At 56.4% G+C, this 24,326-nt stretch overlaps 2 protein-coding genes across 3 annotated transcripts in view; both read right to left on the bottom strand.

Moving 5' to 3' along the window:
• Nucleotides 1–4,188: 4,188 nt before the first annotated feature.
• The window catches only part of LOC131496917 (keratin, type I cytoskeletal 14), a 65,572-nt gene continuing 45,434 nt past the window's right edge, over nt 4,189–24,326 (bottom strand). The window contains exons 1-8 of one of the 2 annotated variants that reach the window (XM_058702751.1): nt 7,922–8,589; nt 6,962–7,044; nt 6,665–6,821; nt 6,021–6,182; nt 5,810–5,935; nt 5,394–5,614; nt 5,060–5,085; nt 4,189–4,542 (exon numbers count right to left, since the gene is read on the bottom strand). In XM_058702751.1, coding sequence (XP_058558734.1) covers nt 4,451–4,542; nt 5,060–5,085; nt 5,394–5,614; nt 5,810–5,935; nt 6,021–6,182; nt 6,665–6,821; nt 6,962–7,044; nt 7,922–8,437 — 1,383 coding nt within the window. In that variant the 5' untranslated portion in view covers nt 8,438–8,589 and the 3' untranslated portion in view covers nt 4,189–4,450. Of the gene's footprint in view, nt 4,543–5,059; nt 5,086–5,393; nt 5,615–5,809; nt 5,936–6,020; nt 6,183–6,664; nt 6,822–6,961; nt 7,045–7,921; nt 8,590–24,326 lie in introns of those variants that run through there. The other variant, XM_058702750.1, reaches the window with a different exon arrangement.
• On the bottom strand, nt 13,486–17,338 carry KRT19 (keratin 19). The gene is made up of 6 exons (XM_058702754.1): nt 16,855–17,338; nt 15,070–15,152; nt 14,697–14,853; nt 14,231–14,392; nt 13,991–14,116; nt 13,486–13,860 (listed from the first exon to the last, which is right to left on the bottom strand). The coding sequence occupies exons 1-6, from the start codon at nt 17,269–17,271 to the stop codon at nt 13,606–13,608; spliced, it is 1,200 nt and encodes a 399-aa protein (XP_058558737.1). The 5' UTR covers nt 17,272–17,338; the 3' UTR covers nt 13,486–13,605.

The raw sequence follows: 24,326 nt of genomic DNA, 5'->3' as shown, positions 1-24,326 counted from the left end.
ACGGAGTTTCAACCTACATCTGCCATCAACTGGCTGTGTGACCTTGGGAAAGTTACTCAACCTGTCAGTGCTTTGGTGGCCACAACTGAAAAACAGGCATTTGATGAGTGAGCGTTTGAGAAGCACCTGACCTAGGGAAGCACTTGGCAGGCAGAGCCCCTCCTTCTTACAAATGAGGAAATTCCAGCTCATCTGTGCATCGTGGCCTGTCCTGGGCCTCCATTCTGTGCCAGCCTGCTCTGCCTCCCTCTCTGGTCCCTGCAGCCAGCACGCCACCCACAACAATCAGACGAGTGACAGCTCGTGGTGTTCCTACTTTATTTCCCCGACTCGGTTTTACATTCCCTGAGGAGAAGTCCTTTTTTTCACATTTTATTTTATTGAAGTTTATTTTTATTTATTTTGAGGGAGAGAGAGAGAGAGCAAGCAGGGGAGGGACAGAGAGAGAGAGGGAGAGAATCCCAGCAGGCTCCATGCTGTCATCACAGAGCCCAATGTGGGGCTCAAACTCATGAACCATGAGATCATGACCTGAGCTGAAGTCAAGAGTTGGACACTTAACTGCCTGAGCCACCCAGGCACCCTGAGAAGGTCTTTATAAACCTCCAAGGCATTCCCTCCTGGCAGAGAGAAGCTCTCAAACACCCGAGAAGTGGTGTTCTGTTTGTTTGTTTGTTTGTTTTGTCTGCTGGCTTTGCTTTTTTTTAATGTTTATTTTTGAGAGATAAAGACAGAGTGTGAGCGGGGCAGGGACAGGGGCAGAGAGAGAGAGAGACACACACACACAGAGTCAGAAACAAGCTCCAGGCTCCGAGCTGTCAGCACAGAGCCTGACATGGGGCTTGAACTCACGAGCCATGAGATCATGACCTGAGCCGAAGTCGGATGCTTAACCAACTGAGCCAGCCAGACACCCCTGTCTGCTGGCTTTAGATGAGAATGAATGGCAACCAGGAGTATTATCCGATGGGGTCATCCCTGCTACATATCTCATGGGAGAAGCTGCCAGCTGTCCGTGGAGGAACAGGTGACCACCAGGGACATACTCGCCCAAGATTCTGGTGAATGTCCAGAGCCATGTCTAAAACGGGAAAAAGCAAAGGAGGAGAAAAGTCATGCATTCATTCAACAAATTTTATGTAGTTCCCACTCTGAGGACTCAGCAGTGCAAGGAGGAGACACAGCCCCAGTGCCATCGATGTCACAGTCCAGGATCCCCTCCGAGGTCCCAGGACACAGATCAAGTCATAGAGAATCTTGAAATCATCTGGTCCAGCCAGACTCTTCAATTTAAAGATGAGGACGCTGAGACCCACAGAGGGACAGGGACCAACCAAAGTCCTCAGGGAGATGGGCAGTGCCCCGTGCCTACCCTGGGAAGCCCAGCCTGTGCAGAGGACACACCCAAGGCCCTAATCCCTCGTCCCATAGCTATCCTCTCCCTAAGGTAGAAGGGAGGCCTGCTGTCTGCCTCCCACACTGGCTGGAAACCAAGCCCGACCTCAGCCCAGGGGCAGCCAGAAGGCGGGCCATCTCTGCCCAGAGACTACTTAAAGGGCTCGGCAGGGCACCAGTTTTCCCTGGGTGTGAGCATCTCACTCCAGGGTCAGGCAGGAAACAGGACTTGGCAGATCCAAGGCCCTCTCTGTCAGCTCCCTCCAACCCCAGGATCCCAGGAGAGTGGAAGGGGCCCTCCAAGGAAACGGAACCAGCCTTCTCTCCCCACCAGCCCAGGGTCTGGCCCCAAGAGAAGGCCTGCTGGATAAGGGTGGAGACCCACCTTTTGCCTCCCTGCACCTTTGCAGGGGGTTGTTATTTTGGCAAACTGTGGGCTGAGAAAACCCTTGTGGGTTGCTCTGAAGGCCTGAGACTTCTTGACAGAGGCCCGGAGGCTGGTGAAGCAGGAGCAGGGGCCTGGATTCAGCAAGGGGCCTGGTTGTTGTCAGGATGTCAGGGAACATGACACCTGATGTTTTGGGCTTCGGTGTGAACTTAAGCCACAGCGCAGGAGACCAAAGCTAGATGTGAGAGTAATCTTTCTGACGGTAACGGCTGTATGACAGTTGAACTGGCTTCCCACAGACGTTAAGAAAGGGGTTTCATAAATAAAAGAAAAAGAAGGAAGAGACAGGGAAACAAACCACAGGAGACTCTTAAAGATAGAGAACAGGGGCACCTGGGTGGCTCAGTCGGTTAAGCGGCCGACTTCGGCTCAGGTCATGATCTCACGGTCTGTGAGTTCGAGCCCCGCATCGGGCTCTGTGCTGACAGCTCAGAGCCCGGAACCCGTTTCAGATTCTGTGTCTCCCTCTCTCTCTGCCCCTCCCCTGTTCATGCTCTGTCTCTCTCTGTCTCAAAAATAAAATAAAACGTTAAAAAAAAAAAAAAAAGAGAACAAACAGCGGGTTGATGGAGGGAGGTGGGCGGCGATGGGCTGGATGGGGGATGGGTATTAAAGGGCCCTTGTGATGGGCACTGGGTGTTGTACCTAGGTGATGCATCACTGAATTCTGCTCCTGAAAGCAGTGTTGCACTGTGTTAACTAACTAAAAGTTAAATAAAAATTTGAAAAGAAAAAATAAATAATTAGTTAATTAAACCAAATGTTAGGTCTAAAAACTGTCGGAAAAAACAAAAACAAAAAACAAAAAAAAAAAGAGAGGGCTTCTCTTAAGAAAGGTGTTGCCAGTTTCCATCACCCTCGTGACGTCCAGAGAAGAGCAAGGGTCTGAAATCGGAGGGCTCATCCCCAGGCTCAGCCTCCCATTTCCCAGCTTGTGACTTAATTCAAGCTACTTAACTTCCCTGAGCCGGTTTCCTCCTCTGAAAACTGAGGGTGTAGGGCCCACCCCACCTTCACGAAGCCTCCAAGGAGAGTCATTGAGATGCCATCCTCTGAATGCCCTGCCCAGAGCCCTGCAGAAAAGAGGCTTCGTAAATTCTGTTTCCTTCCTCCAGCCCCAGAGAAGTCTGGCCTCCAAGTGTGTACACAGGAGACATGTTCTAGATTAAATCTCCTCCCGAAGAAACAGACGCCACCCTCTCTCCAACCAGGGTTGCTGGGCAGAGTTTCACCCAGCAAGACTCAGGGCGGCCCGCTCAGAGGGCTTAATGATGATCTGATTCTCAGAACAGAGGCACCTCCAACGTTCTGTTCCCAGCAGGACTAAGAAACAGGCTCTCCCTCTCCCCATAGTCCTCACCAGAGCCCAGCCCAGCCACAGCACCCAGAACACTCTGCTTCCTCATTCCTTGCCCCTCTGTCTGGGGCTATGACTCCCAGAGGAACCAGCCTCAGACCAGAGGCAACAAATTCGGTGTGTGTGGACGTCACTGCTGCTCTAATGAGCCCAAAGGCAGAGATGCTGGGGTCGGGGGAGCAGGGGTGAGGTTTGGACTGAGGAGGGCAATAGGGGTTGATGTTGCTTTGGATTTAAGCTTAGAGAAATCAGAGAGGGCTTCCCGGAGTTGGTGTCTTTCCCTCTGAGCACTGTAAGTGCCTTATGGGAAGGAGATGGCAGCTTCAGGGGTAAGGGGGTAGATAAGGTCTCTCTTTGCAGGAGGCAGCGATGGTACCTGGCTCAGCCACTCTGGAGGTCAGGTGTGCCTGACTGGAAAAAGAGGGGAGGTGCTAGGGACACATGTAGGAGGACCAGAAATAAGGAGGAAGGTCCTGGCAGTGAGCCGTGCAGGGCCAGGGCCTGGCATCCCGGAACAAGCGCTGAACTTAAAAGTCATACAGATGTAGGGTCCAGTCCCAGCCCTGTTGCTCACCATCCATCCATGAGGCCCCTGAGAGAGTCACTCACCTCCCTGGCTTCCTCGTCTCTAAGGCGGGAATCGTAAATCCTGATGGCCCACAATTGCCTTAAACAGGACGCGTGGGTGGGGTCACGTAGCACAGTGCCAACCACACGGTGGTAACCAGTACGACCTATACAGTCAGTTGCTCGCTAAATAATTGTTCGATGTGACAAGTCCTCTGCCGGGTGCACCCAACTGCTCTGAGGGCAACCCCCGTTTCCTGCTTCCATGATCACTAGATGGAATGAGCCAGAACATCAAGTCACCGGAACAGTCTGAATTGGTCCTGGGTGCAGGGAAGAGGCCAAAGTAGGAGATGTCATCATGTGGGTCCTAGGCCCACAGAGGCCCCCAACAAGAAAAACTGGACATACTACCAAGAGATATTTGCAAAAGGAAAAGCAATTCTTTATTGCATGGGCAGACGTGGTACGATCCAGCTCGTTACACAATACAGCTACTTCTTGCCTGTCCCTGTTCTAGAGCAGGTGGGGAGAGGGAGGGGAGGGTGCAGAGCGCCCAACAGGGAGTGCCGGACCCTCTGAAAGCAGGGACTGGGGTTTGCTCTTCTGGCCCCTCTGGGCGGTCCTCCATCCAGCCTGGGGAGGGTGGGGGTGGCCAGGGAGGTCTCTCCTGCGCCAGGCACTCAGACCTCTCTCTTGTGAGAAGAAACCACCTTCCCGTCCACTGTCTCCTCGACGTTGATGCGAACTTTGCCGCCACCACCTCCCAGGGAGGCTGTAGAAAGAAGGAGCAAGTTTGGGGGTGGGGGTGGGGGACCCTCGCTGTTCACTCTCCCAAGGCAGCCAGGACCTTGGCTGAGCTCAGGGAGAACCAGACAGCACCCCTGAGAATGGCCGCTGGCCAATCCCTCGAGAGTGGCCAGGAGGTCTGGCGGCGAACCACTCATCATGGAGGCAGGCAGCGGCAGTTCATGCCCCACAGTGAGCAAGAAAGTCAGGGTGAACAGGTAGTAACTGGGGGCTTCTTCCCATAGGTGCAGGAAGGTGGGGCCTGGAGGAAGCTATGCCCTGGACAAAGCCTGCTCAACCCAGAAGGTTCTCAATAAATCTTCAGCCCTGACTCTACTGGGGCTGATGGAGGGTCCCCCGGGGAAGAGGTATCACCTGAAATGGGTGTGTTCCTGCCCCACTGGCATGTTTGGCCTCCTCCTGCTTCCACCCCATGCCAAGGGGAACGGTGGCTTCAACAGCCACCTTTCCCGCCCCATGCAGGAAGAGTTAAGCCTTCTTACCTTCTCTGGTGCCAAAGCCGGCCATCCTGAAAGAGAGGGGAAGCAGATGTAAGGGGAGGGCATGAGCCCAGGTCTCCCTAAGGGAGCCCCGGTGTCTGGCTAAGCAATCCTCTCCAGCGGCCCCCACCCCCACCACCTGCACATCTGACTTCTCTAGAGGCTGGCACGTCCTGAGAACCTGTTCAGACCTGCCACCCCCAAGCAGACAGATTCTGATCTACACTAACACCCCCTCCATTTCCTTTTCCCTGTCCCACTGCTGTCCCCCGAAGACTCTCCACCCCAACCCCAACCGGCCCCTCCCTCAGGCTTCCCCCTGCACCCTGGCCCCTGCCTTGTGTCCTGGCCTTCCAGCAGGCTGCGGTAGGTGGCGATCTCCTGCTCCAGCCGCGTCTTGATGTCCAGCAGCGTCCTGTACTCCTGGTCCTGGCACTCCATCTCGCTGCGGAGCTCGCTCAGCTGGGCCTCCAGGCCGCCGATGAGCCCCTGGATCTGCTGCAGCTGCGTGGCATAGCGGCACTCCGTCTCCGCCAGCGAGCTCTCCAGCCCGGCTTTCTGGAGGGGGGGTGGTCAACGGACCCCACATCAGGCCAGGAAGGAAGATGCCGCGGGCATGCAGACGGGTGTTGCACGGAGTGCAGAGAACCCCCTGGGAGGAGGCTTGGGAACCCCGAGACTTAATGAGCCACGGACGGTGGCAAAGGCCCAGCTGCGCTGGGCTGTGGCCGGGTGGGGGGTCGGAGGCCCTACCATGCTGAGCTGGGACTGCAGCTCGATCTCCAGGCCCTGCAAAGTGCGTCTCAGGTCCGTGATCTCTGTCTTGCTGGTCTGGATCATCTCTGTGTTGGAGGCCACCTCTTTGTTCAGCTCCTCCGTCTGTAGGCCACGCACAAGACCAGTGAGGCCCACAGGCGCCCTGGGAGACGTGGGGAGCTGAGGCGGGGCCGTGAGCTCAGCCCACCTTGCTGAAGAACCAGGCCTCGGCGTCCCGGCGGTTCTTCTCGGCCATGGCCTCGTACTGTTCCCTCATCTCGGCCAGCACGCGGGTCAGGTCCACGCCCGGGGCCGCGTCCATCTCCACGTTGACCTGGCCGGCCAGCTGGCTGCTGAACTCCTTCATCTCCTGCAGAGTGGGTGGGGCCCGCTTAGGGACGGAGGGCAGAAGAGGGGGCAGAGCGGGCTCCCACATGCCAATCCCGGCTTCATGCCTGACTCACGACATGCCCTTCGCCCTCCTGCATACCCACCCCCCAGCCTCTGTTTCCCAGTGAGCGTGAAGAGGTTTGAGCACATGGGCCTCTTGGCTCTGAGGGTCTCTCTTCCTTGCTAGGTCCTACGGGAGGACTCAAGACAGCAGGGCCCTTGTCTGAGCTCATGAAACAAATCAGGAGAGCGGGTCCCACTGACCACCTGGCCTGGCTATGGATCCAAGAAGGAAAGGGATCTGGGTTCCCAAAGGACAGTACCCCTTGCTCTCCGTGGCGACACACACTGTTTTTGGTGGAGGGGAGCATATCTGAACCACCAAGCCCTTCGGTCAACGATGAGGAGGTGCCCATGGCCCCACTCTGCCCCCCGCCACCAGCAGCCCCTGCCGGCCCCCACCTCCTCGTGGTTCTTCTTCAGGAAGGCCAGCTCCTCGTTCAGGCTCTCGATCTGCATCTCCAGGTCGGTCTTGGTCAGGGTCAGCTCGTCCAGCACCCTGCGCAGGCCGTTGGTGTCGGCCTCCACGCTCTGGCGCAGGGCCAGCTCATTCTCATACCTGGGAAGACAGAGGGAGCCCAGAGTAAGGAAGTGGGCTGTGGGCTGTTGGAGTAGGGTTGTGGGCTGTTGGAGCTGGAAGAGGGAGAGAAGGCCAAGAAAGGGGGTGAATCTGGAGGGGAGAGAGAGGCAGGAGCGTACTTGAGTCTGAAGTCATCTGCCGCCAGCCTGGCATTGTCGATCTCCAGGATGACCCGGGAGTTGTCGATCTTGGCCCCCAGGATCTGCAGGAGGCAGGGAGTTGGTATCTGGAGCACTGGTTTCTCTTCCCTACTGCTCTCCCCACCCTGCACCCCAGGTCAGACGCCTTACTGACAGTCTCCCCTCTGACACGAGCAACAGAGGCCTGTAGGCTCCCCGGGGCAGAGTTCAGCCTCACCTCAAGTGCCCATACTTGGTGTGAGCCCACACCACCCTTCCAGCCTCCAGGGCTTGAAAAGCCAAGGAGCCAGGAGTGCCTGGACTCCCCTGTGGGGAGTGCCCGGCCAGGAGTCGGGTGCGGTGGGGTTCAGCAGCCTTCTCGGGAATATTCTGCCAGCCTCCCCTGGTCACTGGCCTCCTGCACACTTGACACAGCCATGGACCCACAGAACATTCCACAGCCAGTAGGACCCTGGAGAGCAGGGCAGGAAGGCACGCTACAGCTGAGGAAACCAGTCCAGGTAAGTAGAGAGGGTGAGTAACTGGCAGAGCACATAATGAGTTCCAGGTCTCCTAAGTCCCACTAGAGCTTTTTCGCACCAAAGACCTCCTCAAAGGGTGAGGGAGGTGGTCCTGGCATTCAAGGCCCCTGAAGCTACCCTCAACTGTTCCTGCAAAAGAAGCAAAAGGGAGCTTTATGCAGACCCCTGCTTGGTGTGTGTGACTGCTCCCACCTCGGACCCTCCCCCGACCAGTGTTCCTGAGCAGATTCTCACTGCCAAGTTGAGCGGATGTATGCTGGCCTCCGCACCTGGAAAGCATTCCCTGCTCTCCAAGTTATACACCGACAGTCGTTGCCTGGGCAGGAAAAGGATTTCCTTGAGGCAGCAAGAAAGATGATGGAGATGTAGGCAGGGCGCCAGCCACCCGCTCCCCTCTCTCTGATGCTGGAGGACTCACCTTGTCCCGCAGGTCCTCGATGATCTTGTAGTAGTGGCTGTAGTCCCGCTCTGGGCTGCTGGGGCTCTGCTTCTGGTACCAGTCCCGGATCTTCACCTCCAGGTCAGCGTTGGCCTCCTCCAGGGCGCGCACCTTGTCCAGGTAGGAGGCCAGCCGGTCGTTGAGGTTCTGCATGGTGAGCTTCTCGTTGCCGGAGAGGAGGCCGCCATCGCCGCCACCAAAGTCACCAAAGCCAGCGCCAAAACCCCCACCAAAGCCACCTCCAAGGCCACCTCCTAAGCCTCCGCCCAGACCACTACCAGCCCCTGCACCGAAGCCGCAGCTCATGCCGCCGCCGTAGCCCCCTCCGGACCCCGAGGAGACAAACCTAGCAGAAGAAGCCGAGATACTGCGGCCTCCACCGCCCCCGTAGAGACTCCCCCCACCAAAGCCGCCTCCCCCAGCCCAGAGGGAACCCCCTCTGGTAGAGGCACCCCCAAAGGTGGAGGAAGAAGTCTGCAGAAATGTGGTGCTCATGGCCGGGCAGCGGGTGAGTCCTCAGCAGGCTGGAGAAGTGCTGGTGGAGCCGCAGGCTTGGGCTGGAAGCAGGGCCCCAGGAATGTCTCCCCCCAGCCCGTGGCTCCTTATATACCCCTCCGAGTTGTTGTGGGACCTCGTCTCCTCCCCCAAAAGGAAGCCAACTCCTGTGTTCAAACACAGCCGCCTGCACACCTCTGCCTGGCTGGTGTGGAGTTTCTCCTTTCTTTTTTTTTTTTTTTTTTTTTTTTTTTTTAAATGCAACAAAAGAGATGATTCAGAATGAATGGTGTTTTGCCCCGGGGCCATGGTTTTAACACTTCGAAGGCAGGTTCACGTCTGCACTCCCAGGAGAACGTGAAGAGTTGCTGGGGAGAAAACTCCTGTCACTCCACAGCTACCAGGCCTCCGCCTACGGGTAGAGCAGCCCAGGCCAGCTCTGCCCTCCCGGAGTTTTCTCTGCTGCCTCCAGCCCAGGACCCTCACCCCAGGCGGCCAGCTCCATGCTCTCAGTTTGGGAGCCCCCTCCCTATCGCTGCTCTGTTATCTCACTCCCAGACCCCATGTGTGAGCCTACAGGGCTGGGGGGTGGGGGGGGATAGCAGTGGCCTCTGGGGATGGGTGGGCAGAGGCACACCCAGGAATGCAGGGGCCATGGGCACAGGCTGAGGACAAGAGAGGGGGCCATGAGCGCATTTCCAGCTAAGGTGATCAGAGAAGCTAACATCCGTCATTTCCCTGATACAGCAGGACTCTCCTCCTCCATCCCCTCCTCTCCTCCCCACCCCAGGCCCCCACCAGCCCCTTGCCCCACCACCCTGGCACTCTCCCAAAGACCAGGAGCCTCAGGGCTGACAGGGGGCTGATTGATAATCCCGCCACCCGCCAATTGCACATGTCACTGAACCTTTGCTTGCTCCTGGGACACGTTGGGGCAAACCTCTGCAGATAAGACTGGAGCCTGGTCCGGGAAGCCCCTGCCTTCTCCAGAGAGAGGCATGTCCCTGCATAGCAAAGCCAGATTAACTCCGTTTGTCCTGTCAAGCGCTGTGGGGCCGGGGAGGGACCGATCCGGAGGGTTCTACGTGCCTGAGTGTTGGGGGGGAGGAGATTGGGAGGCCTGGCAGGCCGACTGGGAGACACCTCTTTACAGAGCAGGATGCTGAGGCCAGAGGCGGGAGCAAAACACTCAGGAAATCCCTTTTCTCTGCCACCAACCCAGGGGCCGGCTTTCAGGGATACCTGTTACATGTGGGTAGTGCCATTTGGAGGCATGGCTTGACCCTCTAGCCCCGGCTCCAGGGCTCTTGGGTTTGGGGAGGTAAGCAAGGCTGATCTGGAGAGTCAGGACGATACCTTTTCCAGGGTTGAAGCACACTGAGGTGGATAGAGCTCCAGAGTCCCTAAGGCCTGGGTTCAATTCCTGGCTCCGTCAGTTACTGCTGTGAAACTTTGGACAGGTTCCTGTGGCAAGGGGCACTGTCCGCTTCCACCTGAGACCTGAGAGCCCCCATCCTGCCTCCTCTTGGCTCCCCATCTTCTAAGGAAGCAGATAGTGTGGCTCAGTACCCGGGATTGCCATCTGAGCTCGGGTGGTAAGAGAGACAGGCCTGGGTGGGAGGGGGTGATTGAGCTGGGCCTCTGAGCACTGGGCCCAGACAGTGCAGTATTGTCTCCTGGGCGGGAGGACATTGTCTTTCCCTCCGAAAGAAAAATAATCAAAGTCAGATCAGCCACAGCTCATTAAAGCCTCTGCAGACATCACGGCCCCAGCAATTAACACGGGAACAATTACACGCCATCACTCCAGGCTGAGGGAGGGATGGGCACCTGGCCAGCCCCTCATCCGCACCCTGACTCCTCTCCAGCACCCCTCAAAAGGGGGCTTTTACACACCATCAGGCCTCTCCGGGGGCAGGAGCTATCCCAGTCACGAATCCCTGGTTTCAGTGCAGACAGCTCCTGCAAGCTCAAGGTTGAGGCCCCTTGCTTCCTGCTCATTAGCAGCGGGTAGAGAGGCCAGGCAAGGGTGGGGACCCAGCTCTACCTGGTTCCGGCCCAGGCTGCAGCCTGGGGCCCTGCCCCAGGCAGCCCACCCATGCTGTGCTAGTTTCTGTCCTTTGCCCACTGCAAACAGGCTGTCTCAGGGCCTTCTCTCCTGGACAAGCAGCCCAGTGGAAAAAGCCTTGGGCTGGACTCCACCTCTGGGTGTGACTCAACCTCGCTGAGCCAGGTTCCCGACTTAAAATTGGGCCATTTTTCCACTTATGTGAGGTACTTAGAATAGTCAGAGTCACACAAGGGGTTACTATTTAACAGACTTAGGGTTTCAGTTTTACAAGACCGACACAGGAGCATACACAATAGCGATGGTTGCATAACAGTGTGAATGTCAGTACCACAGAACCATAGACTCTCAAATGGTTAAGAGAGTAAATTATATGTGTATTTCACCAGAACAAACAAAAAGAAATCACGGAGCCATTGGAGCCATGAACACGGAGTCCTGCTACAGGGCCACCGTTAACATTCAATGACACGTGAGGGTGTGGTCTCCATAAATCCACCCTCACCTGCCCCCCCCCCTTCTCCCCCACCAGGGAGGTGTCAGGACGGAGAGAGCACACGTCCTGGGGCCTGGATAATTCCTCTTCTATTAGGTATGTGGCTGACTTCAGTATGGGACTTTGGGTAATCCAGCCTCCTCTCTGAGCCTCAGTCTACCAATCAGGAAAATGGAAATAACTCCTGCCCAGTCTGACTCACAGGGATGGAGCCACATGACTGACAGGAAATGCTTTGCAAACCCAGTGGTCATAATGCAATGCCCAGCGGGGATGGAAAGACCCACCCTCTAAATCCTCTCCCCTTCTCTCTCCCTCCCCCTCCCTCTCCCCTAGTCCAGACTCTCTGTCAACACAGTACCCCTAGTTTCAGCTCCCAGACCGAGGCAGAAAAGTGCCCCTGCCCCCCCCCCAACACATACACACACAAAGGAAGGCTTCATTCCCGATACCTAGACCTGCAACCCAGTCACCTGACCCACCTGTGTGAGCCCAGACCCGCCCCACACCACATTCCAGGGGCCTCTGAGGCATAGGGGAGGGTTTCAGCTGTGACAACAGAGGCTTTCAGGAACAGGGGACAGAAATCTCTGGATAGACCCAGCCTCCAAGTGAGGCCAGGCCTCCAACGTTAAGTGAGGTGGAGGGGGTGGGAGCGTGGGGAGTGGTCATAGATGCTGGAGGCCAGGGCAGAACAGCTAGGGAGGTGGCAGAGGGGCTTCAGACCCTGAGAGAGATCTGAACTCTGGGGTCCCCAGTTCTGACTTATAGCAAGCTAACAAACCCCTCTAAGACCCACGGAAAACTAGAAATACCACCACCTCAGGATCATCAGCACGGGGTATGCCTGGATCCCAGGCTCCTTAGCACAGTGCGGGATACACACAGCAGACAAGTGTCCAGTTCAGTCCCCTACAGGAGCCCTTCTGGGGGCAGGGGGTAGAGTGCTCCTCACCTGACCCTCTCCTTCACAGAGCGGACCTGCCATCAGGCAGATCCCTGGGACCTAACAGACCCACTCAGGCTGAACCTCTCAGCCAAGGGGAAGTACTTATTTACCTTTAATTGGCCTCAATTCTTGGCAGCTGAACTGTAAACCACAGGGGCAAGACCACACCCCCACAAGGGCAGAGTTCTACCAGGAAGCTGGGACTTACGTTCTTTTGCTGGCCTGGGACCAGCCTCAGGCAAGCCAGGTTGGGGGTCTGTGCGGGAGGTCCAGGTTACGGCCGGGTCCCATTCCAGGCTCTGGGCCCAGGTATGAGCTGGTGGGCGTAGGGGGCTTATGTGGGGCTGCCCAGAAATGCATGAATGTGTTAGCGCACGCACGCACACAGATGCACACCAACAGGTACACTCTCTTCAGCCTTCTCAGTGGGATGCCTGCCCCCGTTCCTGGCTTGGTGAAGAAATGTTATCAAGAGGAGCTGCCCCCAAGGGATCCCGGTCCTAGGACTTCACACGGAACAAGACCCGAAGGTACTGAGGACCCAGCACAAGGGAGTGTCAAATCCTAGGAGACTGGGGTACAAGGTGGCCCGGCGAGCTAGTAAGCAGGAAACCGAGACACTCTGTGACCTTGGACAAGTTACCTGACTTCCCCGTTTCCTGCTCTATACGACGCGTACTCCTACTTAACTACCTTTGAGGGTTGTTTGATTAAATGGCACATACTAAGTGCTCAAATAAACATTAATTTCCGACACACAAATACACACACCCACCCATGAGGGAGTAAAGTGGAAAGAAAACTAACTCTGGGGGCACCTGGGTGGCTCAGTAGGTTATGTTCCGACTTCGGCTCAGGCCATGATCTCACGGTTCACAAGTTGGAACCCTGAGTCGGGCTCTGTGCTGACGGCTCAGAGCCTGGAGTCTGCTTCGGATTCTGTGTCTCCCTCTCTCTCTACCCCTCCCCCACTCGTACTCTGTCTCTCAAAAATAAACATTAAAAAAAACTAAATTTGAAAAAAAAACAAAACACTGTTTCAAATCCCACCTTTGCCATGTTGGAACAGTTACACACACAACAAACCACTTCACCTCTCTGATCCTTAGTTTATCCCTCTATAAAATGGGAGCAATGCTTGCTTCACAAGTTTCTTTCTACATTTTTTTTGAGAGGAGACAGAATTCGAGCAGGGGAGGGGCAGAGAGAGAGGGAGACACAGAATCTGAAGCAGGCTGCTCTGAGCTGTCAGCACAGAGCCCGATGTGGGGCTTGAACCCACGAACCGTGAGATCATGACCGGAGCCGAAGTCGGACGCTCAACCAACTGAGCCCCCATCACAAGCTTGTTTCAAGGAACAGGTTTGATAAATGAAAAGTTCCGCAAACAGGAATTACCATGACCGTAGGAGTTAGCGTGTACCCCACCCCTTCCCTCTCTTAGGACAGGGTGCCCTCTGATCCAAATAAAACCTTAACAGGACCAAGTCCTGGCCCATCTCTATGGGCTGAGATAACAAACCCAACATCCTTCCTCCCTTGGGTCATAAAGCTTTATTGGCAGGTCAGGGAAAGAGCTGGGGGTAGGGCCCGTCCCTTCCCACACGCCCCTCCCCAGGGGAACCTCTCTGCGGGACAGTAGGAGGCTGCCGGACTCAGAGAGCCTTAAAGGTGGGCAGGTTGTTGTAGTGGGAGTCCTGGCCCTCCAGCAGGCTGCGGTAGGTGGCGATCTCCTGCTCCAGCCGTGACTTGATGTCCATGAGCTGCTGGTACTCCTGGTTCTGCCGCTCAGTGTCCGCACGCACGTCGCTCAGCTGGGCTTCCATACTGCTGACCAGAGCCTGGATCTGGGCCAGCTGGGCTCCAAAGCGGGCCTCTGTTTCCGCCAGCGTGCCTTCCAGGGCGGCTTTCTGAGAGCAGGGAGAGGGAAGAGACTCAGCGGAGACCGGTTCCCAGAGACGGCATGGGCACAGCCACGGCCCGGGCTGCGCAAGGCTGCGAGGGCCCCGGCATGCATCCCACGGGGCAGGGGGCACAAACCATGCTTAGCTGCGACTGCAGCTCAATCTCCAGACCCTGGAGGGTGCGCCGCAGTTCGGTGACCTCCGTCTTGCTCATCTGCAGCTGCTCTGTGTGGCCGGCCACCTCCTGATTCAGCTCCTCCATCTGCAATAAGAGAGGAGGCAGAAGGAGTCAGCACTGAGGCAGACCTCTGTCTGAGAGCACAAAGCCCTCTCTCCCTGCCACCTCCCCAGAGGGCACCCGCTCCCCTCGCCGTACCCGGCTGGTGAACCAGTCTTCAGCATCCTTTCGGTTTTTCTCAGCCATGACCTCATATTGGCCTCTCATGTCACTCAGGATCTTGGCAAGGTCGATCCCCGGAGCGGAATCCACCTCCACGCTGACCTGGCCACCCACCTGGCCCCTCAGGGCACTGACTTCCTGGAAAGACACAGCAGAGATGGGCATGTTGGAGCCCAGAGCCTGCTGGGCCTGGGCCAAGTCACTCCCCCGTCCCCCAGGCGGAAAGGGCTTGATTTTCAGGTGCAGACCAGGAACCACCACCGCAGGACAGACGAGGTGGCCTCCATCCGCTGCTGGAACCCCCGGAAGCCCTGCTCCATGCCCGGGGCCATGCCGAGGGTACAGCAAGTGCGGCCATGGTCAAGAGGATACAGGACAAAAAAGTGTCCTCAGCCCTGGAAAGCTGGAGTGGGTTGGACAGGAGGCACAGCCTGACACCCACCTCCTCGTGGTTCTTCTTCAGGAAGGCCAGCTCCTCCTTCAGCCCTTCGATCTGCATCTCCAGGTCGGTCCTGGCCAGGGTCAGCTCGTCCAGCACCCTGCGCAGGCCGTTGATGTCGGCCTCCACGCTCTGGCGCAGGGCTTGCTCCATCTCAAGCCTTTCAGAGGAAATAGGTGCAGTCAGGCCAGCGTTTCCTCCGAACCCCTGCAGAGTTCCCATCTCCCATCATGGTTCAGGAGTCCGTGGAGGTGGTGGGGCTTACTCCAGGCCAGCTGGGGTGAGCGAGGACAGAGAGCAGTCCCCCGCTGCCCCGAGCCCCCAAAGGGCCTGGCATTGCCCCCTCTGCAGCCCTCCAGGGCAAACACATACTCACTTGGTTCGGAAGTCATCGGCAGCCAGACGGGCATTGTCAATCTGCAGGACGATCTTGGAGTTCTCGATGGTGGCACCGAGAATCTGGAAGACAGAGGCAGGAGGTTGGCACCAGCTCAGCATATTGGCTCTGTCCACCCACTTTCTTCCCAGAAGACAGAGGAAAACAAATGGGTGTGCCCCTACCCCCTAGAGACTCAGCTGACCATTGGCCTGCTCTCTGGGAGGTCTTGAAGTCAGTCCCTGCCCAGGAGCTAGAGCAGGAGAAACCGTGGTCAGGGACTGCTGAGCCAGGGGGTAGGGGACAGGTGTGGGAGGGCAGAGGTAAGTCTGGGAGGAAAGCATCTGAGACCTGTACTCTAAATGGTCGGGAGGCAGATGCTAATGATCTGCAAACCAGATGGCGTATTGGGTTACCTTTCTCTGAACCCCCAGTGCAAAGCACAATCTGCTTTAGGAAAGCGAATTCCCGTGTGTTGAGCATCTATTATGTGCCAAGCACTTTGCGCTTCATCTTTCATGCCAGGTCAGTGGGTATGCCTATCTTACAGAGGTGGAAATGAACTTCAGGAGTCCTTGTCCAAATTGACCCCCATCTGAGGTCCCTCTGATGTGATGGGCATATTCATATCATTGATTATGGTACTTGGGTTCATGTTTTTCAAAGAGCAGGTCATGGTTCATTAGTCACCCAGTACAGTGAGTGGTGATTTGCATAGTTTTTTAATGAAACTGAACAGAATATAAAATATGAGAAGAGATGGACCACAGCAGGGTAAGAATTGTTTCAAGAAAGCTTTGCTTCCATTTTGGGTGTGTGCATCACAGAGAGAGAACGTGTGGGGGTACACCCTGAAATGTATTTCTTACGGCAGATTACAATTTTTAAAGTGTGCAAGCAGTATTCTACTTTGTTGTTTACATCTCTAGCTGTCCCCCCTCGTCTAGAAGTCTGGCCTATCTGTTCTATGCCCCTAGCACCCCGCACCATGCTGGGCACAGGGCAGGCGCTGGGCCTGCTTTGGAGACCCAGCATGTGGGACCATTAAATGTCCCACTGGCTTCTGATACATTTCTTCAAGGCAGAGGTCTCAGTTCCGCATGGCCTCGAGGCTCCCTTTAAGACCTGTGGTGCACCCCCCAACCCCAGGCCTCTCCACCCACACAGAACTATTGCTGAAAAGGACCCCCGGGGCCTCTGAGTGTGTCCTGCCTTCACCAGGTCTTTAGGCCACAGCATTTGTCCCCTCCCATTCTTCCTAGAAGTTCCTCCTAAATCCGGGTGGCCCTCTTGGGCGGGGCAGGAGGGGCTCCAGCCGGAGCGTGAAGGAAAGCAGACCTGCCCCACCAGAGGAATGCAATGCAGAGGGGCCCACGCCAGGGGCAGCAGCGGATGGGTCCCTCCCAGGCCAAACTCTTGTCTGTGACTGCGGCCTCTGGCCCAGACCTCCGGACAGCCCACAGCCTTGTCCCACCTCCTCCTACTCCTTCGCACCCCCTTTCCCAGACCTCCCCACCCTCCAGCCCCGCCCCCGCTGCCGCTGCACACCCCACCCCCTTCCCTCAGCCCCAGCCTCCACTTCCTGTCCCACTGTCCTGCCCCCGCTCACCTGCCCCCAGCTCTCTGCCCCACCCTGAGGCCCTCCCACGTCCTAACGGGCTCGCTACCGCCCTGCCCTGTCGGGTGGTGGCTCCGGTGCTCGCCGTGCCCGCTTCGGGCCTCGCCCGGCCCGCGGGGCTGGGTCTGCGCGACAGGTGCACCTCCCGAAGCTGGGCCGCCGCCCACCTTGTCCCGCAGGTCCTCGATGGTCTTGAAGTAGTGGCTGTAGTCTCGGGAGGGCCCGGGCCCCTGCTTCTGATACCAGTCGCGGATCTTCTGCTCCAGGTCGCCGTTGGCCTCCTCCAGGGCGCGCACCTTGTCCAGGTAGGAGGCCAGCCGGTCGTTAAGGTTCTGCATGGTGAGCTTCTCGTTGCCGGAGAGGAGGCCGTCGGACCCGGCCAGGCCGCCCGCAAAGCTGCTGCCGTAGCCCCCGGAGGACGAGGACACGAAGCGGGCGGAGGACACGGACACGCCGCGGCCGCCCGAACCCCCATGGATGCTGGGCGCGCGGAAGACATTTCCCGCCGCGAAGCGCAGGGAGCCGCTGCCCGGGCCCCCGAGGGACGAGGTGGTGGCCAACTGGCGGTAAGCGTAGGAAGCCATGGGGACGCAGCGGGAATAGTTCAGTAACCCGAGGTGTATCGCTTGGCGGGAGGAGTGGCGAGGGCCTCACCTGGCGCCTTTTATGCCCTGGGCGGGCGGGGCAGGGAGAGGGGGAGGGGGGAGGGCGTCAGGGCAGATATCTGAGCCCCGAGGAATTTGCAAGCTCCTGAGTGCAAATACGGGCACTCTCCCCATTGGTCGATTCCTGGCGGCTCTGCCTCCAGCTCTTCCCTCCCAGGGGCCTGAGACAGTGTTCACCCCCACCCCCACCCTCCCCCCTCGAAGTGCCCCACCCCTGCCCACTCCAGAGCCCCGACGGAGCACCTCCTGTCACACTCCTTCCCTTCTTCACCCCATCACACACAAGGACACCCTCCCAGTCACATTCTGGGCCTCCCCGATTAAGATTTCCCCAGGTTTGACACCCCCTCCAGGAATTAAGTCCTTCCGACAGTAGACTCATATACCCAGTCCTCCCCCTCCCCCCATCACTCAGAGGCCCCCTCTGGAATTATGTTCTGAAGCCCCTTCCTTGGGGGTCTAAGTTAACCCTTCCTTCCAGTACATTCAGGAGATTCCTACACCCCACTTGGAATTACAGCCCCGTGGGGATCACCCACACCCTGACTCCCTCTCTTTCCCAGAGAGGAGGGGAGCTGCTGGCCCGCTGGAGCCACACAAATCCCGGGGCTGGAGCTGGGGCGGGGCCTGTGCGGGGGGGGGGGGGGGGGGGGGATGGGGAGGGCCGAGAGGAGGCTCCTGAGAACAGCTGCTGGCTGCTGGGAAGCTTCTGCAGCTGGGCGATATGGGGCTTCTTGGGAACCCCAGGCTCAAGCCTGTCCCCACCTGGGGCAGACCCCCTGGGGGCCTCTTACCACCCACCCCCTCCAGGACAGCCCCCACCCTCCACCCGCAAATCATGCATTCATTCAACACAGATTTCCTGAAATCCATGATGGGGAATCTGAGCCTGAAGGAAGCAAATAACTTGCCCATGAGACATGTAGCACCTGCCACCCAGAGACAGAAACGAGGTGGAATCCCTCCCTCCGTGTAAGCATCTGGAAGGAGGGTGTCAGGCTGAATCCCGGAGCCTCAGACATGGACGAATGGCTGAACTGCCAGGCTCTCCGGAAGTTCTCATGGCCGGAGTGAAGAGCTTGGATCATAGGGGAAGGAGCCCTCGTCTCCACACACAGCCCCCAGCCCCGCTCTTCACCCCTCTTCATCCCGCTCAACAATTCCACCTGTTCTTCATCGCTTGGGAAGGCCGGGCCCCCTGCCAGACACTGCCTGCGCCTCACCCCAATTCCTGTCCGCAAGGACCTCACCCCTCCTCAGAAATGTCTCCATGGTTCCCTAGGTCAGAGCGGTCACTCAGTCACAGGACCGAGGCCCTAAGCCCTTCTGAGATGCTGTTAGGGAGATGGGCCAGTCACTTCCCATCAACGTGCCTCAGTTTCCCCCGTGAAATCTCAGTCCTCCTTTCTACATATCACCTGGGTCCCCTGTGGCTAAAGGAAGGCCTCTGAAACCAGTCCCCAACAAACTGCCTTCCAGCCACCAACTTATAGCCAGGAGCAGGGGACAGGAAACCGCCTACACATACCCCTAACCCACCAGCAAGAGCCCTGAGCCACTCAGGAAGGCCAGCCTGAGGCTGTTTAAATTAGTGAATCAGACCTGTAAGTGGGTCTGGGGTGCCCAAAGGTGAAAAGAAGATGGGTGTGACCCAAGGCAGGCCATGAAAGCAGGGTGTGGCAGGGCCTTCACAAAGGTTGTAGCCGCCAGGGCTGGGCTGAGGTGAGTCACTCTTTATTTGACCCAGAGAAGGAGGCCTACTCTTCATGGGCCAGATGGTTGCTAGGAACACCAAGCCCGAGCTGGAATCTCTGTTCTTCTGGCTTGATAGGAGGCTTTGGGAAGGGGCTTTGTGTTAGGAAACAAAAGAATAGGACCAAAGCCCCCCACCCCCAAATATTAAGGGGTTGTGAGCTCCCAAAACTCCAGAGGAGCTTAGAGTGCCCCGTGCGAGCCCCAGGGCCATAATCATAACAACTGACTGAGGGGAGTACAGCCTACATCTTTTCAGGTCTGATTGGATCCTCACAGCAGCCCAGCCCATCTTACAGAGGAGAAAACAGAGGCTCCAAGAGGGACAATGACTTGGCAGATCCATAGCTGGATGTGTCAGAGCCTGGCTTCCAGCCTCTCACCCCTCAGCCCGGCGGCCGGGGCCCTGGGGTGGGACAAGGGCTCCACTCTCCCTTCCAACGAAGCCGCAGCTCCAGAACAACTCCTTTGGGTCCCATTTCCAAAATCTTATACCAACCCCAAGGGCAGTAAACCCCAGGCTGAAATGCAAGGGGGGGGTGGTCAGGAAGAATCCCCTTCCCCTGCTCCCCAGCCAGAACAGTGCCCAGCACCTTCCACCCTGAGCTGCGTGGCTTTGGACCAGTTCTCTGGTACATCAAGAACTCAGGAGCTAACAACCTGTACGGGCTGCTGTCCCCAGAGATGTAACTGAGGGGTCAAGCTGCTGTTCCCATTCAGTAACGGACTGCCCACGGCCCTGAGTCTCTGATCGGCCCCTGGCTGCTGGAGGGCAAAACCTGACCGAGGAGCTCCCTTCCCAAGCCCTGGTCCCCACGCCAAGGTTCCCTCGCCTCCAGGGGAGGGGCACACAGTGTCAGGAGTGGGAAGGGAATGTTAAAGCATGAAAGAATCCCAGACCGGATCCTGCCCAACCTCCCCCACCTCATGTCTACAAAGCCCCCGCACCATGACATCCCTTTGGGAAAAGGGGATCCACTGACAAACATCAGAAATACTGCTTGTCCCCACTCCCTCTTAGAGAGTGACAATGCGTGGTACCAAAGGCTCTGATGACCTTAGTCCGTCATTTGTAAAATACAGATAATAATAGTAACCTCCTTTATGGGGTTGTTTTCAGGGTTAAATGAGATGATCCTTGTAAGGGTGTCTGACAAATAGTAAGCACTCAAAAAAAGTTATTATATAATTTAATTATGAAATAGTAATATCACAATAATCAACAATCGTTATATAATAAATAGTGTATGTGTTGTTAATTATCATTTACTTGTAACAATATATTGATATGATTATATAATAATACTTATAATGATATATATTATTATGTATTATAAGTATTATTATTTAACTTTGTCCAACCAGAATTTACCAAATATACTGGACCATGGAATCTTTTCTCAGGTGACACCTATGAATTAACAATCCATATGTCACAAGAAAAGCTGATCCGGCCTGAGGATCAGCTGAGGCTCAAAGAGGTTAAAAACTTGACCAAGGTCCTAAAGGTAAGTAGTGGACCTCGGGGGGCATCTGGGTGGTTCAGTCAGTTAAGCGTCTGACTTCGGCTCAGGTCATGATCTCACAGTTTGGGGTTCGAGCGCCGCGTTGGGCTCTGTGCTGAGAGCTCAGAGCCTGGAGCCTGCTTCCGATTCTGTGTCTCCCTCTCTGTCCCTCCCCCGCTCATGCTCTGTCACTCTCTCTCTCAAAAATAAATAAACATTTTAAAAAAAGATGGCTATTTCTCCGTATGCATATGAATACACATGTAAGCACACAGGTGCGGGAGGACGTGCTCCAGACCGAAGACAAGGATTTCCTTGGAGAGAAGCTGAGTGAAGGCAACCCATACTTATCTCTGCTGTTGTAATTTTTTTTTTAATTTTTAATGTTTATTTATTTTTGAGAGACAGAACACGAGCGGGGGAGGGTCAGAGAAGGAGACACAGAATCCGAAGCAGGCTTCAGGCTCTGAGCTGTCAGCACAGAACCCGACGCAGGGCTCGAACCCATAAGGTGTGAGGTCATGACCTGAGTTGAAGTCGGACGCCCAACCGACTGAGCCACCCAGGCGCCCCATCTGCTGTTCTAATTTTTACAAGGATGCATTTACGTGTAACTTGTTTCATGTTACGCATTAATAGGCAATAATTTTTTTTTAAGTTTATTTATTTTGAGAGAGACAGAGAGAGAAAGAGAGAGGACAAGCTGGGGAGGCGCAGAGGGAGAGAGAGAATCTGAAGCAGGCTCCACACTGCCAGCACAGAGCCTGATGCGGGGGCTCAAACTCACGAACGATGAGATCATGACCTGAGCCGAAATCAAGAGTTGGACGCCTACCGACTGAGCCACCCAGGCGCCCCAGCAGGCAATAATTTCTTAAGAAACGCTACATGATGGACATTTAGAACTGATTTTATTTAATAGAGTAAATGCCTCTTCCCCTCCATCCACACACCACTGACGTCCTTGTCTCACTCATACACTAGAGAGGAAGTTTCGGAAAGGGGAGCAGCAGATGTGGGGAAAAGACAGCCCCCCCAAAAAGCTTTCTAAGTCCTGTCCCCACCCCCGGGGTCCCTTGCACGGGTTTTCCCTCTTTATGAAGCCAGAGGGTAGAAGGGAAGATGTGGCAGAAACTTTTCAAGAGGGACTTGGAGAGAGTCTGGGTGCAGGAGGGCTCCTTCGGGCCTGATGAGGTGAAACAGGGAGGGTGGGGGAGACCCCTGCTCTAGCTCCCCAAGGACCAGGAGCTTTAGAAGCACCCAGACAAGGCCTGCCAGCATGGACACGGATGTTGACCCCAGGTAGTGCACGTGGACCGGTGGGGCCAGAGCTGGGGAGAAGCAGAGTGTACCCCACATGAGCCTATGGTCAGCAGCCACCTTGTCAGCACATGGGGGCGTCCCTCTGGGGACCTTCTGAAATAACTGGGAGGATTTCTAGAGGTGTGGGAGCGAGTAGCCACTATGTGGGCCATCTTTCTAGAACTGTTGAGCCAGTAGGCGTTTAGGCCTCAAACAGACCAGTATAATCAAGTGTGTCGGTGCTGGGAATCGTGTCTGCACAGGAGCAAGTGGGGGCAAAGGGAGAGCATTCATTTCCTCCTGGGAGCATCGAGACAGCTTTCCTAAGGGGGCACGACCCTTGAGCAAGAGGCTAAAAGACTAGTAGGTGTTTATCAGGCAGGGGGCAAGGGAACAGGGGCCTGGAAGAATGAAATCACTTTGGCCAGCTTGGAGAACCACTGGCAATTCAGTCCTGCCGGACTATGTGAGGGAGGACAGGGGTCAGGGCAGGGGTGGGAGGAAGGGTCTGTCAGCTCAGCCAATGAGATGGACTTGATCCTGAAGACAATGGGAGATTATTTTAATCAGCGATGTGATTAAATACATAGTCATATGTATTTAATAGTATCTAAATAGTATCTAAGGCATACATAGTCAAATGTATGCTTTAGAAAATTGCTGCAGGTTCCAGGTAGGGGGGTGCTGGTGGGACAAGGGAGGGGGGCGTGGTCTGGGGTGGGGAGACCAGTTTCGGGTCTGCTGAGATCATTACAGGTAAAGAGAGCCTGAATGTAGTCCTGGGAGCCTAGGAGTGAGCCTGGGTCGTGAAGGACGAAGACAAAAAATACTGGCCATGCTCTGAAGAGCTTGCTCAGGCCAGGTGGGTGGTGGCAGAGGGACCCAGCCCAGGTCTGGCTGCCTCTGTGACTGCTCATCTCGTCACTTTCCACAAGTGGGAACCCATAAAATGTAGGGCAGGGCAGGCCGGTCTGGATGGCCCCTGGTGTTCCTCTTCAAGTCCCCAGGGGAGGAAAAACCAGCCTGACAGGAACCAGGGCCAATGGGGGAGGGGGGGGGGGAGGTGCCCCTTGTCCCTGCAGTGGGGGAAGGGAGAGGGCCAGCTTCCCCCCAGGTGCCACATTCCACACTCTGGGAACACCGGGTGCCTCTCTCTGTCCCACCCCACCCCTCCCGAGGGGCTCGGTGTACGTGACCAGGCTCAGGGTCCTGTGCACACAAGGAGGGGCCAGGCCGGCTCCTCGGCCAGGAGGCCTCTCTGCCTTTGCCCTGGCCCTAGACTATTCAGGCCCCACTTGCAGCCCAGTGCGGAGCCTCAGCCCATCCCCACCGGGCCAGGATGCCTGGAGGGCCAGACACGGGACAGACAGACAGAAAGAAGACTGGTGCCTGCCCTGATTCCACCTGGATGGGCCTCGATCCTCAGCTCCCTTTCCAGTCAGCTGATTTCCTTCCCACCAGGGAAGCAGCGACAAAGACCCTGGAACTTGGGGCCCTTTCCATGTCAAAACTCATCTGATCCTGTGAATCCCTAGGAGAATTCTGCCCAGCCCTTGCCAACCTCACCCCTACCACGCCCCTGCCCCCCACAAGGCTCCTGTTCAGCAGCTGAAATGCCTTCCTCAAAATCAGGTGTGGCTCCAGGACACTGGCTACCTTGGCAGTTTTCATGAACACCTACTGTGTGCCAGAGGCTGACACATGGCCATGAGGGGCAACATCCCTGACTCCAGGAGGGACCAGGACCTTCCGCAGACTTGAAGAATCCTCCCTCCCCACCAGCCTCCTCCCTTTCCCTAGACGCCAGGAACTGCAGTTCCTCTTTCAAGCCAAGCCCTCAGCTTGGGCATCACCTCCTCTGGGATGTCCTCCCTGATGCACTCAGACTGGGCCAGTTTTTCCCACTACTGCCCCCCACCCCTGACAACCCGCTGGACTCACCACCTTAGATGCACAGCTCTGTCTCCCCAACTAGACTTCCAAGCTTCACCACTGCATCTGGTTCCAGGGTCGACTCCAGCCCCAGTGAACGTTTAATGGGTATTTGCTGGGAAAGAGGAGAAGGAGAAGCCCTTTTTTTTCATTCAACCAGTAATTATGAACCACCCTCTATGTGCTAGGTACTTTTTGGACTCTGGGCTTCAGGAACAAAATGTTCAAAAAACCCCTGCCCTGTTGAGCTTTCAATCTGGGTGGGGCAGACACAAGGTTAATTCCAGCAATGAGGGGTGCATGGGGAAGAGCTAATCAGGGAAGGGGTGAGGGGCCACCAGCGGAGAGAGGCCAGGAACAGAGGAGGTGGCACAGAGACAGAGAGATCTGAATGAAGGCAAAGGAGCCTGCAGACCCCTGGGGGAGCCAGGCGGAGGGCAAGGCAGAGGGAATTCTGCTCCCTGAGGAAGAATGAGCCAGGTG

The sequence above is a fragment of the Neofelis nebulosa genome, chromosome 16, assembly GCF_028018385.1.
Source record: "Neofelis nebulosa isolate mNeoNeb1 chromosome 16, mNeoNeb1.pri, whole genome shotgun sequence".
Lineage (NCBI taxonomy): Eukaryota > Metazoa > Chordata > Mammalia > Carnivora > Felidae > Neofelis > Neofelis nebulosa.
Note: the sequence above shows the minus strand (reverse complement) of the source record. Positions and strands in the feature narration are given on the sequence as shown.